Below are 18618 nucleotides of genomic sequence, written 5' to 3'. Positions count from 1 at the left end.
CAGCCCTGATTCTTTAATAAAATATACAGAGAGTTTTTATCAGTAGATATCATTATGAAGAATATTTGTCAATATCCCCAAGCAGAGATGTGCTCAACTTCCTCCTCCTCAATGTGCCCCATACCTGACCCCTAATCATGCTTCCAGGCTGGTTCCTCCTCTTCCATCACTGACTACCCTCGCCCCAGGGATCCCTGACACCTGAGTTCAGGAACTGATTCTTGAGCTGCTGTAAGGGAGCGCCTGCACTGTTGGTTATCCTTGCAGTATTGCCTCACCCTCATAGGCTCTGTGAAGTTAGAGTTCTTTTTTTTTTTTTTTTTTTTTTTTTTTTTTTTTTTTTGAAGCACTGCAGAAAAACTTAAAAAATCTTTTCTGTCATCCAGTCTGACAATTCTTCCTACTCCAAATCCCAGTCACATCTAAGGAATAGCTGTAACCATGTCACACTACAGGACTCCAATCTTCTAAGCAAATCAATGAGCAGGGGGAAGACTTAGGAGACAGAATGAAACAAATAAGTAACAGCATCTATGGTAGGTAAGCATCTTTAATAAAAAAAAAACATTATTTTATTTTTCAGAAAGTGACAGAAATGTAGTGCCAAGGCTTCTCACCCTGTGGATTTAGCTCTAGCTGAGTGTTAGTTGCTAATCAGCATGGATTAATCAGAAGAGAGGTGCCCATTCACCAGCATCTGAGATGGCTCCAGAATCATGATTCACAAGAAAGGGTCTTCTGGTAGAAGTCTGACAAAGGCTTCCATGTTAATATTCATCAGAAAATGGGTAATTTGGATGTCCAGTAGCACTAAAATTAGAAGAATATATAGTATAAACTCAATAAATACATTTCTGGTATAATAATGAAGTGATTTCTGTGAAATTATTATTAAAGATAATAGTTCCATTTTTGTAAAATCATAAAATCTGTCATATTCATGTGCATGCCTTTATAGTACATTTTAATCACATATAACTTTTTCAAACAATAATCTTTTACCTGGAATTAACATATAGAACACACAGAATAAAAATTTAATCACATTTCTCTCCTTTAGCTGCATATTTCAACAATGCAAAGTGATACTCATTGCTTTCTTACATCAAATTCTCAAGGAAGAAGGAAAGCAAAAATAATAGGGAGAGGGAAGGAGAGGGAGATTGGGAGGGAAGAAGGGAACATCATTATATACTTAGAAATGTATATATGAGCATACTGAATCTCTTTGTATTAATATTACATTAAAATAAAAACCTGAAGTGTCTGAAAAAAGCACACTTTCAAGCAAAATCTAATTTACTTTGTTTTGAAAACAGACACATTCAGATGCTATTCAATACTAAAAAAATTTCAGGGATATAGATTACTGTTAGCAATTTAACATCCCTTTTATTCTTTCTTTGTTTGCTCATTGCCCACCAGATGTGACACAGTGTATTAGATTAGGAACTGGAAAGAATGCTGTTGATAAGACAGAGTTCCTCGCCCATAGAGTTTCCTGCATAATTTACATATATCTATATTTTAGTGACTACAGAAAACACAATGTGTTAAAAATGAATACTTATTAGAATATTTAATAGAGAATAGGAATTATTCAGCTTGCCACTCCCTTTGTCTCTGCATTTTGTTTTTACTTCACTCTTCATTTTCCCTAATACTAATAAAAACCATAACAATCATAACATATGTGCCATTTTGAGTACATTAAATTTTGCATTATACTAATTTCTTCCTTTATCTTAATTATTACATTTATTAATATTACAAATTAAAAGTCCCACAGGTGTATATTCTTTGCTACCCTCAAATATAATATTTTTGTCAGATTCTAAAATCTTGCAGCAAGAAGAAGAATAAAGATCTCTTCTTTAGTGCAAATTCTCTCCTGTTACTGTTTTTTAGCATACTTCCCCAGTCCTTGATTTTAAATGTGCCTTTAAGACTTCATTAGCTGGGTTAAGAGGACCATATTTTAGAAAATCACAATGAAACATTTCTAAATGTTTCATTTAAACATTTAAAATATTTGGCCAGCTTTTTTCAATACAAATGCCATGATTGGTTCTTTAAGAAAAATGCAGTAAAAAGAAAGGGAGAAATTCCAAACTCTTAAAGGAATTAAGTTGAAAGGATTTACTGAAGAATTCCATATGGAGGTGATAAAAAAAATTCTATTTAGAACCAGAGATTAACCACATTGGTGATCAGCACAGTGCATGGTGAATAGCGACTAATATCCTTTTATATATTCATCCTCAGAAAATAAATTGAGGCAACATTTTTACCAAGGTCATCAATACTTACAAATCAGCAGTAATATATCGAACATTTCTGTTCAGGCCATCTAAGACCTTCATGTCATCTGGAGGCAATGTGAATTCAAATATCTATTAGAGAAATAGGAAAAGTTTATTATTTTCATTTGTCAATCTGGAAATCACAGTAAGTTATATCAAATAGTACAAAGAGAATACTTAAAATATCTGAAAAGTTTCCAAACATTTTGAGATATCATATCAAAAGATTTAAGTCATCTGTAAATACTGGATGAAAAATAAATACACATACACAGCCAACTCTTTTGACATAGGTGACAAAAACACGGATTGGAAAAAGATAGCCTTTTCAATAATGATGCCAGCAAAACTGGATATATACATGTGGAGAAATGGAATTAGATACCTACCTCTCATTGTATCCCAAAAACCAACTCAAGATGGATCAAATACTTAAATGTAAGACCTAAAGCTATGAAATTGCTAGAAGAAAACCCCGGACAAACATTTCAAAACACTGGTGTAAGTGATAACTTTTTGGATAAGACGCCAGAAGTGCAGGCAACACAAACAAAACCAAATAAGGGGATTACAAAAAAAAAAAAAAAAAAAAAAGAGAGAGAGAGAGAGAGAGAGACAACTGACAGGATGAGAGAAAATTAACAGTAACTTATCTGACAAAGGATTAATATCAAGAATATCAGCACTGTAAAACTCAACAACAACAAGAAGGCCAATCCAGTTAAGAAATGGGCAAAGTATCTAACTAGACGTTTCTCAAAAGAAGAAATAAAAAAATAACTAACAAATATGTGGAAAGTGCTCAGCATCTGTAGCCATCAGGGAAATGAAAATTGAAACCACAATGAAAAATCACGTCACCCTGTCAGAATGGTTATTATCAAAAAGAGAATAACAAGTGCTGATAAGTATAGAAAGAGGAACTTTTATACACTGTTGACAGAATGTAAATTTGTGCAGTCACTGTGGAAAACAGTATAGAGATTTCTTTAAAAACTAGAAATGTAACTGCCATGTGATCCAGCAATCCCACTACTGGGTATATATCCAAAATACATATACTGATTACATCAAAGAGATACCTGCTCCATCATATTTATAGCAGCACTATTCAAAATAGCCAGTAGCCAAGACATGGAATTAACCAAGCTGATCATCATCAGCTAAACGGATAAACAAAATGTGATAAATCTATTCAATGGAATACTACTCAGCATTAAAAAAGTATGAAATTTTGTCATTTGCAGAAAAATGGATAGAACTCAAGGACATCATGTTGAATGAAATATGTCAGACACAGAAAAATGAATGCCACATGTTCTCCTATATGTGTGGGAGCTAAATTTTCTTTAAAAATTCTGAACACAGAGTGTTAATTGCTAGAAACCAGAAGAAGTAGGAAGGATGAAAGGAGCTTGGATTAAAGAATAGGGAAAGCTGGATGTGATTTATTAATTGTGATAAATGTACCAAAATGAGATGTTAATAGGGGAAATGGGTGAGAGGCATATGAGAACTCATTGTATTACTACCTTACGATTTTTACTTGGGAGATATTTTAAAAATGCATTACTAGATATAATTTATTCAAATTATGCAACACTGCAGATAAAAGGAAATCTCAAAACCATCTAGAGATCAAAAAAGGCTGACATTATTTAAAAATGATAGGGCCATGTACTTACAAGACAGAAGAATCTAAAGGTAAACTTTGACATATATTAAATAATTTAGTAAAGTTAGTTGATACAGTTGAATTTTGTTATCCCATCAATGAAGAATTAGAATAAGAAAAAGTCCTTTCAACTGAACTTAAAACAAGAATTTCCCATATATAATGTTACTGTATTAAAAGGGCACAGGAACTTGCTTAAAGTGGATCTCACTGTCTGTATTAGAGGCACCCTAAACATCAAAGTGATGATTAAAATTTGCTAATGTAAGGGCTACTTATATGAATAAATAGTAATACCCCAAAATAATGATACAGAGAAAGAATTTAGAAGTCTCCAATGCAATAATTGATGAACTCAGATAATAAGTTTTCATTGTATAATTCTTTGAACTTTCCTGTACATTTGAAAATTCTCAAAACAGAAGGGAAACTATCAAAGGACTATCAGAATTATATTCTTTCTGGTTAAACCTGACAAAATACAGGCAAATGCCTTAATGGAGAAAATTATCAAATTTATTGAAATATACTAAAAGACCACCTAAATTACTGGAACTTTGTATACAGTAAACCTCAGCATTGTGAAGAAGTCAGTCCTAAGGATACGCATTGTGCACAGCAGTGAGAAGGCCCTTAGGACACCCACACCTCCTATCAAAAAGACACAGTTCTTGTTCCAGCACTAATTCAAATTCCAACTTCCTGCTAATTCACAACCTGGAAGGTAGTAAGTAATAGCCCAATTATTTGTGTCTCTGTCAGTCACATGGGAGATCAGGACTGAGTTCTAGGCTGCTGGCTTGGGCTGTCCCAGCTCAGGCCATCATGGGCATTTGTGAAGGTAATCAGTGGTTAGAAGATATTCTCTCTCTCTCTCTCTCTCTCCCTCCCTCCCTCCCCTCTCCCATCTTCCCTCTCTCTGCTTTTCAAGTATAAAATAAAGTTGACAATTCAAAAAAAGAAAAATATTTTAAAAACCACTTCTCTCAAAATGAATAGTTCAATGCAATATCAAGCAATGTGGTAAAGACTTACTCTATGAGGAAGTTGAAAACTGATTAAAATTTTATATAATTGACAAATCAGTAAAGAATAGCCAGGACAATTTTTTTTGAATATAAGAAGTTTGCAAATGTTTTACCATTCTGGAAAGCAAGATTGTACTTTCCAACATAATGAAGGCACTTGAAATAAGTAAATAAATCTGTTGAAAAGAAAAGTGAAGGGGTTGGCTTGTGGTACAGTGGCTTAAGCTGCCCCCTGGAGTTCTGACATCCCATATCACATTTGCAGTCGTCACTGTTCTTTTGCAATCCAGCTCCCTGCTAATGTGCCAAGGAAAGCAGCAGAAGATGGCTCAAGTTCTTGGGGCCCTACCACCCACGCAGGAGACCCCGTCAGATTTTCTGGCTTCTGCCCTTCAGTCTGGCCCAGGCTGGCCATTGCAGGCATTAGGGTATGAACCAGGGGATGGAAGATCTCTTTCCCTCTCCTCTGTCACAAATTTTTTTTAAAGAGGTGTTAAATCAGAAGTGTACTTATTCTTTTGGAAATCTCTGATACTCATTTAATGCATTTATTTATAAGAGAGAGAGAGAGAGAGAAATCTCCTATCTGGTAGTTCAATAGCCAAGGCTTGGCTAGGCAGAAGCCAGGAGCCTAAAACTCAATCTTGACGTCTTACATAGGTGGCAGTGATCCAAGTACTTGGTTCATCACTTGGAGTCGTCCAGGGTGTGCATTGATGTTAAGCTGGATCAGAAACAGAAAAAGGCATTCCTATATGGTCTGGCTGAATCCAAGCAGTGTCACAACAGTTAGACTAAATATTTCCCCTGATATTCTTTGTAAATATATATGTGCATATGTGTATGTAGAAGGAAATATAATATCACTTTCATAAGATAATGTAACAGGATATTGTCAGGTTCTCAATAGTGAAGAAGATATGACACACATCAGCCACAAACAAAGGATGTAGAAAAGTGTAGAAAGTTTTGATCATGGAAACATGCTATGGAGAGAATGACATCTTACAAAGAAGCACATGTGTGAAGGATACTCTGTGGGATCCTTGATGCCTCCAGACCCAGGCCCTCATCACCTGAATGTTCTCTTTGATCCGCTTCTCAGTGAAACTCTTGGCCAGGACCACAACCCCACGTTGCAGCTGGTAGCGAAGGGCAATCAGGGCTGGACTTCGCTTGTGCTTTTTTGCCAGGGCACCAATGACTGGATCTTCCAGGAGAACTGGGGAGCTCTGGTCCACCCTGGTAGAAGAGGCAGAAAAGCAAATTCCAGATGCTCAGCATTCAGTTTGTTAGGAGGCTTCCTGTGGGGAGCAACCCGGACTGGACTGAGTTACTGGAATTAAGACTTATTCTATGCATCTGCTCTCCCACAATATGGCGCTGGGAGAGGAGAAAACAGCTTCTACACAGCTGCCTCCAGTTCAACCAATAAACTGTAGGACCTACTCCTGATTGGAGGAGAGCAGCGTACTCGGCGTGTGGGCAGCCGAGTTAGGATTGGCGGAGGAGGACTATAAAGGAGGAGAGAGACGGCATGCACCAGGAACATCTAAGGGGAACATCTAGCTGAAGGAACACCTGTGCAGCCCCCGAGAGAGCCGGCCGGCGGTGTGCTGCTCCCCTGCGGAAGTGGGGAATGTGGCCAGGGGGAACTGCCCTTCCATGGAGGTGGAAGGGATAGTAGCCAACCCGGGAAGAACCAGCAGCAAACCCGGGAAGGGCCGAGCAGACGAAAGAACAGCGCAGGGTTTAGTGTCATTCCTCCACGAAGAGGGGGAGCGACAGCTTCCAAAAGAGAACAAAGGACCTACTATAGACCAGTGCTTCTTGAAAGAGGTCCATGGACCAGCAAAATCAGTATCATCAGATCTTGCTAGAAATGCAAATACTCCACTCTTTCTGAGCCAGTTGAGTTTCTACCATAAAACTGAGTATCGTATGACCAAAAATATTTCATCAACAGGGTATCTGAGGTCTGTTTTTGTTGTTACTTTACCACTTTGGTTCTCGGTGCGATCCCAGAGCACTGTAGGCAACCAGAACAATGCCTTTTGACTTGCAGAATTCCAGCAGTTTGCTCTGGTTGAGATAGGGGTGACATTCCACCTGTACATAGCCAAAATAGAAAATGGAAAAAAAAAAAAGATAAATGAAATGCTAATTTAATATGAATGGGAATGCTGCAGATAAAAGTAGCTGAATTGAAAAAAATTTAATTTAAACTGAAAGTATAAACATCAAGTAAAAATATTTTGAAAACAATGACTAAAATATTTTGTCTCCTGGGAAGGTATAAATATGACATTCCTGAGACAAAACAACTCTGTGGAAGAGATCTTGGCTGTTAAATCACATATTCCTTGAGGAGAGACATGATAAACACCAGATATTGGGGAAAAATGAAGAAACCACTCATTTGAGCCATAGAGATTCAACTGTGCCTGAGAGCAAAAGTTTTACGAAAACTCATTAAAGCATCTCTGAAAGATGAAAAAATCAACTTGATAGGAATATCACTGGTAACTTTTGGATAGATTTCAACATCAAAACACATAATGAGTAAAACCTATTATAACATTTAGAGTATACAAAAATCCATAGAAATGCTATACAGAACAGGAGATAGAGGAAATAGGAAGAGAAGGAGGCGGAGAGAGATGGAAACAATTAACTCCTGCTGATGGTACTTATTATGGTAACTTCTTTATAATAAAAGGAAGTTATTAAAGTTTACCCTGTCTCATAGACATAATTATACTTGACATGACTTAAAGTGCAGGAATTTTTACAGTACAATGCAAAGTAAGAAAAGTAGAAAGTGTAATTAAAATGTAAATAATTATTTACAAATCACAATGAAATAACTAACATGAAAACTCACCTGGTATATATAAAAATTTGTTATAGAATATCACTTCCTCTGTTGAATATTATTGTCTAACAGATTACAAAAATTACAGTGAGTGAAGTAATTATTCACAGAAAAAAGATCTGGCTCTTACTAGCTTAACCAAATGAATAGAAGTAGCATTGCTGGTTTTGGAAAAACTTGCAGATCTGTACCATGTACTACAGTACAATTTTAGGAACACAACATTCTAAGAACATTGTCCTCACAAAAAAAGATGTTTAAACTTAATGTAATAACACATCAGGGGCTGGCACTATGACGTAGTAAATAAAGCCACTGCCTACCGTGCCAGCATCCCATATGGGTGCTGGTTCGAGTGCTGGCTGCTCCACTTCTGATCCAGCTCCCTGCTTATGGCTTGGGAAATCAGCGAAAGATGGCCCAAGTGCTTAGGCCCTGCACCCATGTGTGAGATGTGGAAGAAGGTCCTGCCTCCTGGCATCGGATCACCCCAGCTCCAGTTATTGTGGCTATTTGGGGAGTGAGGCAGTGGATGGAAGACCTTTCTTTCTCTGCCTCTCCCTCTCTATATCTGTAAATCTGCCTGTCAAATAAATAATTAAAAAAAGAAAAGTATTCAAGTATAATCTCTGATTTACATAAAACCAGTTAATCTATTATTACAAGACAGCAATCTTTAGGAATTTTAGCAATTTTAAGAAAAAAATATTGCTGATTCTTCCAAGTGAAAAGAGCATAAGAAAAATGCCAAAAGTCCCTGTTTGAATTACTGCTTTGTGACACTGTGAATAGAATACAATCAAGGCAACAATGCAAATTTCTAATATGGACTGGATGTTAAATGATTGGAGAGTGTAATCGTTAACTTCTTTACAACCAATAATAAAACTATAACTATGTGGGACAGTATCTTCATATGCAGAAGATGCTTTCTGATGTCTGCAGGAATAAATAATAATGCTTACCTACCACATACTAACAAGAGGTTGAACAAAATATTGCATATATGCATATAAACATACTTATATATGCCCACTTATGTTGGACAGATGAAAATGTGTCAACAAGTTTGACTATAGGTGGAAAAAAGGAAAGAACTGCATTATTACATTAACTTTTCCCAATGTTTTGAAAGTTGTTATAATAAAAATTGGAATAAAGATAATATTGAAAGCCATATTGATTTTGTGATATTTATATTTGAAAATCAGGATGCTGCATCATTATATACCAAATTCATGGTATTTACTTGGTGACTCCAAGTTGCTGGAAGCTATGTTAGAACAGAAAACAAGGTATAGGATAGTTGTTCTTACACAGTAGATTTAATGGCAGAATGCAGGGAGGAGGTGCAGACTGAAATGGGCTTTAGAACAAGATGGGCTCTAGTTTTGCCAAAAAATCTCTGGTTATTGTTTCTGCCAGTTACTAGTATCATTATGAATAGGTAATTTCTTTTCTCTTCTACATATTATCATAGGCTCCAGTTAATATTTTCTGGATTCATGGTTCTGTTCAAGACACCTGAAAGCAGATACCAAAAGGAAAGATTCAGGTATCTGAACACCACACAAACCCAAGCCACACAACCTTGCTTATTTCACTTTGTCTTTATTCATCACTCCATGTTTCCATGGCTTTTCATGTTCACAGTTCCTTCCACATCACCTTTACCAATTCCTTTATCAGGTGATCATCCATTGGACAATTAATTGACCTGGGAACATTTCTCTTCCACCTGCGATTTCATTAATAATTGATGCTTTTCTTGATCAGATAATTACATATATTTCAGCACTAAGGTCTCCTCAGTTTTTCTGCTTTTTGTGCAGATATGAATTTAGTTTATTTGAAAAGTAAAGTAGGTTATGCTCAACACATTGAAAATCATCTGTTCAGCTTTCTGGAGTAAATTCTTTTTTGACAGGCAGAGTTAGACAGTGAAAGAGAGAGACAGAGAGAAAGGTCTTCCTTCCGTTGGTTCACCCCTCAAATGGCCGCTACAGCCGACACACTGCACTGATCCGAAGCCAGGAGCCAGGTGCTTCCTCCTGGTATCCTATGAGGGTGCAAGGCCCAAGCACTTGGGCCATCCTCCACTGCCTTCCCGGGGCACAGTAGAGAGCTGGACAGGAAGAGGAGCAACCGGGACAGAATCCGTTGCCCTGACCAGGACTAGAACCTGGGCTGCCGGCGCTGCAGGTGGAGGATTAGCCAACTGAACCACGGCACCAGCTGGAGTAAATTTTTTCTAATATGTTTTGTTAAATAAACAACTTTACACATAAAAATACAACATAAATTATGGTACAATTCAAAATTCCTATGGCTTGAAAAAGTAATCTTTTCAACAACTTCAAAAATATGTTAGTATAAATTTACATTTCAATAGTGTTATGCACATTTCAATAAAAATATCTTTTTTTCATGATATAACTGCTTATTTAAATATTGTGGATGACTTCAAGTTTAATTCTTATGTACACATCCATTATTACCTGATTAATTTTTTTCTGCATTACTTGCTTACTTTGAAACCTTCACAGCGGGCCGGCGCCGCAGCTCACTAGGCTAATCCTCCACCTTGCAGCGCCGGCACACCGGGTTCTAGTCCCGGTTGGGGCACCGGATTCTGTCCCGGTTGCCCCTCTTCCAGGCCAGTTCTCTGCTGTGGCCAGGGAGTGCAATGGAGGATGGCCCAGGTGCTTGGGCCCTGCACCCCATGGGAGACCAGGATAGGTACCTGGCTCCTGGCTTCAGATCAGCGCGGTGCGCCAGCCATGGCGGCCATTGGAGGGTGAACCAGCGGCAAAGGAAGACCTTTCTCTCTGTCTCTCTCTCTCTCTCTCTCTCTCACTGTCCACTCTGCCAGTCCAAAAAAAAAAAAAAAAAAAAACTTCCTAGCAATAACTTATCTGAAAAAAAACACACTTTATTTCTAAGTTGTTAAATGAAATAAATTTTATAGTCTTATATGAAATAATATTTACAATTAAGCTAATCCCACAGTTCTCACTGAGAAATGATTATTTAACATTTTAATTAATATAAACAATATTACAATATTACATATTTATGGTTTGTGTGTGTTGATTATAGTCTTCATTTTTTTTTAATTTTAATGAATAAAGACAACAGATTTCATGTATTTCATAGATACAATTCTAAGAAGATAACCACACTAACATCCTTCCTACCTTCCTCCCTCAATTCCCCTCTCCTTTTTTTTTTTCTCTGTAATTTTCACAATAACATACTTTTACTTTATAATTGCAGGCTTAATGTAATACTAACCATATGTGAACATTGTTGAAACAAGTAGAAAGTATCTCTGTTCCACAGGGATACAGACAACAACAACATTCAAAACATATCAATTTCAATTTCATTTTTACTTTTTTTTTGTATTCTAGGTTAAATACCACATATCAGAGAAGACATATGATACTTGTTTTTTTTTTTAAAAAAAAGATTTATTTTGCTTATTTGAAAGTCAGAGTTACACAGAGGAGAGGCAGAGAGAGAGAGAGAGGGTCTTCCATCTGATGGTTCACTCCCCAGATGGCCGCAATGGCTGGAGCTGCACTGATCCAAAGCCAGGAGCCAGGAGCCTCCTCGAGGTCTCCCATGTGGGTGCAGGGGCCCAAGGACTTGGGCCATCTTCCACTGCTATTCCAGGCCACAGCAGAGAGTTGGACCAGAAGAAGAGCAGCCAGGACCAGAATCGGCGCCCCTATGGGATGCCGGCAATTCAGGCCAGGGCGTTAACCCACTGCACCACAGCGCTGGCCCCGATATTTGTCTTTTAAGGAATTACTTCTTTCACTAAGCATAATGCTCTCCAGTTGCATTCATTTTATGAGAAAAGACAGGACTTTATTCTTTTCATGACTAAGTAGTATTCTGTCATATATATATGTATATATGTGTGTGTGTGTGTGTGTGTGTGTGTATATATATAACATTTTCTTTTTCTAGTCAGCCTTTAAAAATGTAGAGACAATGGAGACCCATCCATACACTTCCATACAGAGGTTCGGCTAATAGAATCTTCGGTTACACAAAGTAAGTTTGACAGAGTGGAGGACAACTAGACACGTGGCAGTAGTATGAGAAGAGGATAATAACAAAAGGAGAAGAGGCTGAGAGTCCTCACCTGGTTGCAGACAGGCTTGTACTTGAGCCCTGGCTTGTTCAGAATCATCTCCAGCTGCCTGCGGTTGAAGTTGGATACCCCGATGGACTTGGCCAATCCTGCATCTTTGCATTTCTCCATGGCCTGAGAGGAAAGATTGTGAAGAAATATTTCCACAATTGGCTAAGCCAGTATAAATGCATAACACAGTTAAAAGGAACATTGTCAAGAAATTACAGTGAGGCTAGTGGGCACTGACTGACCAAAAGAGAAAAGCTACTAAAGAAAATCAGCAACAAGAAAAACAATTCCTGTGTCCTCCTTAGAAAACAAGAGACATTATTGTACATGGGAGGCAAAATATGCCTGACATCATTGCCCCCAGTTATCTCTGTTATGTCCCAGTATTACCTTCCTCTCGCTCCACTACAGTGCATCAACACTTGTTGGTGACATAAATCTCAAGACCCAAAGTTGCATAACTCATTCTCACAAATTGAAATGTGATCTGATGCTCCCACTTCTGACTTCCTGTTTACTCTCTCCTGGGAGTACTCACCTCCCAAGTGGCACAGATATCCACTGTGTCAAATATTGTCTTTCCATGTTCATCTGTTGGAATAATCTCCTCCCCAGGCTGGAATAGAAGCAGTTATTTTTCTTGGTTTTATCAAATTCAGATATTTACCCATAGCAAAACATTGAAGTATATTTATGGAGATAGCAATAAATTTTCATGAAATAATGGAACAACTTCCCATATACTTATGTTTGCAAAATATGCTGCATACGAATCTGCAAGGAATGTCATTAGACTACAAACTTCCTCTCTCTCTTATAGTCACTGCACATGTTAATAAATACTATTTTCCAGATCATAATAGGGTCCCATAGATTTGTGTTACTTTGTGTTTCTCTGTTCTTTCCTGTTCAAAGATGTCTGTCATTCACTGGGCAAGTCAACAGTTACCTGTCTTGACCTCCACAAATAGTGGATGTTCCTCATCTTCCCCCAAAACCTTTTGTTCCATGGGCAGGCACTTGATTCAGAGTAGGAAATAAAATTTTTAATAATATTTTTAATTCTAAAAGATGCAAAGAAACTATCAGATATTAATGAACATGAGAAAATAATTGCCCCATGACCATATAAGCTACCACAAAAAGGCTCAGACAAAACCAACAAAAATTAGGTTAATAGAGAGGAAAATGAATGCTCTAAATACAGGCAGTTTCTAAGGTTACTTCAAATGTGTATATCACTCATGGCTTAGCTTCCCCTTTTATATAATCCAATAAACTATATTGCTTTACTTGCTTTAGGCAGTTTCTATAACTTAGAAACTGTTTCTAAAATTTATATCAGAAGCCTGCTTTGTGCCACAGAAGATTAAAGTGTTCCAATGATGTCAGGATCCCATATTGCAGCACCAAAGTCCTGAGTCCTAATTGCTGCACTTCCTATCCAGCTCCCTGCTAATATGCCCAGGAAGGCAGCAGAAAATGGTCCAAATACTTAGACCTCTGCCACTCAATGAGAGTCTCTGATGGAATTCTTGGCTTCAGCCTATCCCTGTCCTGGCCTTCATGACCATTCGATGAGTGAACCAGAAGGACGATCTGTCTTTCTATTTCTGTCTCTCCCCTCTCCCTCTGCCTTTCAAATAAATAAAATAAATCTTTAAAAATAAATAAGTAAATTTATATCAGTGACATTTAATCATTCATGAAAATGATGGTCATGCTAACAGCTATAGTAAAATGCATTTGATGATGTTAGTTGCCTACCTTCAGAGCTGTTGGGAAATGAATAATGTAGAGATCAACATAGTCCAACTGAAGTTTTTTCAGTGACTCTTCCAAGCCTGGTCGGACCAGCTCTGGTCGATGAAAAGTGCACCAAAGCTGCAATGTTAAGCATTTAATTTGTCATAAATTAATATGTTAGCCAAAAGTCTTGGTTTTCTTCACCTAATACTGAGATATTTTCCCTTGGTTAGAAGCTGATGAACACTGAAGGAAAATTCTCCCTTCCAGTTTGGATTTCCTGTGACTTGACCCAACCACATGACCTCTCTCACTTGTTTAGCTATTACTCATTAATCTGTCAGTGCATGGAAGGTAATTACATCAGAGACACAAATTTTATCAAGTAATAATAATGATCAACATTTGTGTTATGTTTGACAGTTTACAAAGTAATTTAATGGTCTGATCCTTCTAACCATTAAATGAAATGCTAAAGAATAAATACCTATTTTTTTTTTGACAGGCAGAGTGGATAGTGAGAGAGAGAGAGACAGAGAGAAAGGTCTTCCTTTTGCCGTTGGTTCACCCTCCAATGGCCGCCACGGCTGGCGCGCTGCTGCCGGCACACCGCGCTGATCTGATGGCAGGAGCCAGTTGCCTCTCCTGGTCTCCCATGGGGTGCAGGGCCCAAGCACTTGGGCCATCCTCCACTGCCTTCCTGGGCCACAGCAGAGAGCTGGCCTGGAAGAGGGGCAACCGGGAAAGAATCCGGCGCCCCGACTGGGACTAAAACCCGGTGTGCTGGCGCCGCTAGGTGGAGGATTAGCCTATTGAGCCACGGCGCCTGCCAGAATAAATATCTATTTTATTTGCATAATTATCAGAAAAATATTTTGAACATTGGAATATTGCTGTGGTGTAATGGATTAAGCCACCACTTGCAATGCCAGCATCCCATATTGAAGTGCTGTATTGAGGCCCGGCTGCTCCACTTAGAATCTTCTTTCTTGCTAATGTACCTCGGAAGGCCACAGAAATGGCCCAAATAATTGGCCCCTGCCACCCACATACGAGATTAGATTGTAGTTCCTAACTCCTCACTTCATCTTGGCCCAGACCAAGCAGGTACAGCCATGAGAGCATGAAGCAGCAGATGGATGAGTTTCTTTATCTTTCCCTCTGTCTCTCTATAGCTCTGCCTTTCAAATAAATAAATAACTCTTTGTAAAAAGTGTCAACTCATATTTACAATAATAAGAAATTTTAAAATGTCACCCAAGATATCAGGAATATCATTTTTAGCTCATAGATCTCTCTGATTCCACAATCCATGCTGAATCACATTGCTTGGAGTTGGCATTCAATAAATCAAAGGAACTTTATTTTAAAAATATATAAATTTGAACATAGCAATAATAAGAAAGCCAGCACCTTTGTCTCTTTGTGATACAGGAAAATGCATGTTTATGGTTTTACTAATAGGAGCAATTACTCAATACCTATGAAGAATATCAAGTAATTATCATGCCTACACAACATTTAATTAACCAGCTCCCCTGCACATCTTCTACACTCTACCTTTGAAGTGTAGAATATGTCTTCTCTCTTCACAGTGCCTTCTGCAATCTTGCTTCGGATGGCCAGACCTACTTCCTCTTCATTGTTGTACAAATAAGCAGAATCAATATGGCGGAACCCAGCATCAATAGCTATTTTAGTGGATTCCAAAGCTTTACTCTTAGGGACCTGAAGAAGGAGTTGAAATTATTATTTGTAGATGCATGTGATTGAAAGTAACTAAGATATAATTAGTGACCTTTTAAGAATCCATTTTTCCTCATCTCTTGGGATAATTCTGCATTTGCACTCTAAGGGGATGAGTCCTTCCCAGATCCCCTGATTTCCCTGAATTAACAGCAAGAGTTAGGCATCTCAGGCACCTCTTCACATTAGGCCACCCCATTGATTAATGGCATCAAAGTCTTCAGGAAAAAAGCCAGGTTTATTGCTTTGCTAGAAAGATAATGCAAAAGATAATCATGGTTGTTAATTAATCAGTGAACTTGCAAAGGAAAGTTACACAGGGTAAAAGTGAATGGGATGAAATATGGAAGAAAAACACTACAAGCTTTTATGAATCCTCTGCCAGTGAGATAAACAAAACATTTTTAAATTGCCTGAGCTGAATTTAAGAACATAATGGGAAACTTATCAGCAAGGAATGCTGAATGTGTAAAGTCTCCACTCCTAAGACTTTTTAATTACATAGACCCCCCTCTGCTGGCCCACACCATATTTCAGATTCTCAAATAAAAGCAGGGATACACACTCCACTTGTCAGCACAAGAAATTTAGCTACAGACACCATCCTCATATGATAGGAAATGGAGAACAAAGAATAGGAGTTTCCTGAAGTTAACCAGGAATATGTTTGAAAATACACAGCTCAATGGACAGTAGGGCACTATGTTCATTGTTTTCTACAGGACCATTGTGTCCACAAAAAATTTAAAAAATAAAGAAAAGAAGACTAAGTGCTGGCAAGGTTTATACTGTACTATAGAAATTTTACATGAAAAATTAATTGTGTCATGTAAGGGCTTATCATAGAATTGTCATTCCTAAAACAAAGGCATTTCCTCTATGCAAGATATACTTAGAATTCCATTTAAAATTACTGGTTTTCTCAAATTGGATAATGATTTGAAAGTGCATTTGTGAAACATCAAAGATGTAAGTCTAAGAAAAATTTTTCCACTTATTTTTAAAAAACTGAGAAGCTGAACTTTTCAATGAAATTACATGTAGGTAGTGATTCCATTTGCCCTTTTTTAATACCAATCCTCTGCATTCTTAGATGTGAGGGCACTCAGAGATTCACCAAGGCTGAAATATCACTAGTGTCCCTGATCCTTCCCCCACCTTCATGCCACTTTGCTCTGCAAACAAAATGAAATCGTTCACATGTCATCAAAATACTCATCAGTGATTTCCTTAAGTCTACCACAAGAATCAGGTGGAGCATCAGATTTGAAGTAAACAGTCTCATGTCATACAATCAAGTAGAGGATAATATCAGTGTGCAAAATTTCCTCTACTATGCTCGCTTTCATTCTGTACAACTTCCTTTAACACTTACTGTCAATGATCAATAATATAGCCCTGTTCCTATTATTTTCCAGTTTTCCTCTAACACGATGTTGTATTTGCCTTCAGGCAAGCATCCTAGAGGTTAGAGTAGTATATGGAAAAACTTACTGAGCCCATGTCCAGTAATTACTGTGTGGGTCTCAACGTTACCCCCGTCTCATAATAGCTTATTCCCTCCTCAAATGCTCTGCATTTCCTCTCTACTAACTTTTGAAACAACAACAACAACAAATTCTCTGGATTAGCCCTTATTGGAAGGAGGAAATATTTCTTGGATTATAGTGTAAAGTGGAGAAACCAGTTCAACTGCAAGCAAGCTGACAGGCACTCTTCTTGAGTGCTGACACTGATCTCTTCCACTCAAGTGCGAAACAACTGAAACAGGATGCAAATCAGTATTCCAAATCACCAGCAGAGGATCACAGGATCTGATTGTCATGAGGAACAAAATGAGACTAAATTCAGTCTTCTCTGAGGAACAGCTCCAGCCCAGTGAATCGGAAAAACAAAAAGTGAAACCTTGAGAATCACAGCCTGGGTCTCCTTTCACCCTTCCTAAGTCTATTTTCTTTTGCCCCCTCAATGACAAAGCAACACAAGTTACCTCTTCAGGTGCATAGGTGCCAAATCCCAGTACAGGGATGAAGTGACCATCACTTAACGCCACACGCTGATATTTGGGATCCATTGCCTTTCACTCCTCTGGCCAAGCACACTCTGTTTCTTCTGGCTTCACAGGGTACACAAATAACAGGAAGTCTACACTCAAATTCCTGTCTAATTTTAGCAACGTAGGGGAGGAGTAAATTTAAAGCAGTATTCCACATTTAAGAAGAGATCAGAATCCTGTTCATTTACTTTATATGAAACAGAATTTTTAGGTTAATCACTTACAAAATCAGATGTATTTAATTTTCTCTTTATAAACTCCCACCTGCTATTTTTTAAGTATTAGAAGCTACTGGTTGAATAGTTATTGATGATGTGTTAAGTTACAACCCTTTAAATATCTAGTATCTGTTTTTCTTATTTTTTATGTTTTCAAGTTGAAGTCTGTCCTTGATCACACTTTGCTTGAGACAACTAATTATCTTACACTACATACACAAACACACACACAGAATCCAAGCAACAAGTATGGAGCATTTTCTCAAATATTGACCCTCAATAAAACTTCAGGAGTTTAACTGAGGGAAAATTAGCATTTCAACTTCCCCTTTGACAAAATCTTTCCTGTAACTTCATTCTTTAGTGTTGCAATAGGAATGTGCAACCCTGATGAGCTAAAATCCTGGGAACACTCCTGAAACACATGCCTTAAAAACTGCAGAGTGGCTGCTGCTGAGTGGAGGGCGAAAGGTTAATGATGTCTAACGGCATTGTGTAAAAGGAAACCAGAGGCCTAGATCCACAGTATCTTTTCACATGTTATGTAACTTTTAGAAAAATATCATTAAGCCCAAAATGAAAGTGTATATTTTATGTTTTATGGCCTTGTTCAATAATAATGATTTAAAAAAGAATATGTCAAAGTGTGTGATTTGTAATAATTGTCCAAACTGAAATTTGTCGATAAAATGGGCCTTATGAAGTAATTTTAAAGGGAATCTACAAATTTTGTATAAATTCATAATTTTTGATTTGTATATAAGAGGATTTGTGTCCTAAGTGAAGAGTAGAGCATATGTTATAATCAGTAATAG

At 37.6% G+C, this 18618-nt stretch overlaps 1 protein-coding gene across 2 annotated transcripts in view; it reads right to left on the bottom strand.

The window, feature by feature from the left end:
* Nucleotides 1-532: 532 nt before the first annotated feature.
* Nucleotides 533-18618, bottom strand: part of PGER5 (prostaglandin-E(2) 9-reductase-like) — a 75379-nt gene continuing 57293 nt past the window's right edge. The window contains 9 exon segments of one of the 2 annotated variants that reach the window (NM_001287557.1): nt 533-810; nt 2311-2393; nt 6083-6248; nt 7006-7115; nt 12038-12160; nt 12576-12653; nt 13805-13921; nt 15344-15511; nt 17520-17658. In NM_001287557.1, the coding sequence (NP_001274486.1) occupies nt 768-810; nt 2311-2393; nt 6083-6248; nt 7006-7115; nt 12038-12160; nt 12576-12653; nt 13805-13921; nt 15344-15511; nt 17520-17603 (972 nt within the window). In that variant the 5' untranslated portion in view covers nt 17604-17658 and the 3' untranslated portion in view covers nt 533-767. 2 annotated transcript variants of the gene reach the window in all.

Source organism: Oryctolagus cuniculus, chromosome 13 (genome assembly GCF_964237555.1).
Source record: "Oryctolagus cuniculus chromosome 13, mOryCun1.1, whole genome shotgun sequence".
In the NCBI taxonomy this organism is placed as follows: domain Eukaryota; kingdom Metazoa; phylum Chordata; class Mammalia; order Lagomorpha; family Leporidae; genus Oryctolagus; species Oryctolagus cuniculus.
This window is presented reverse-complemented; position numbering and strand designations above follow the sequence as displayed.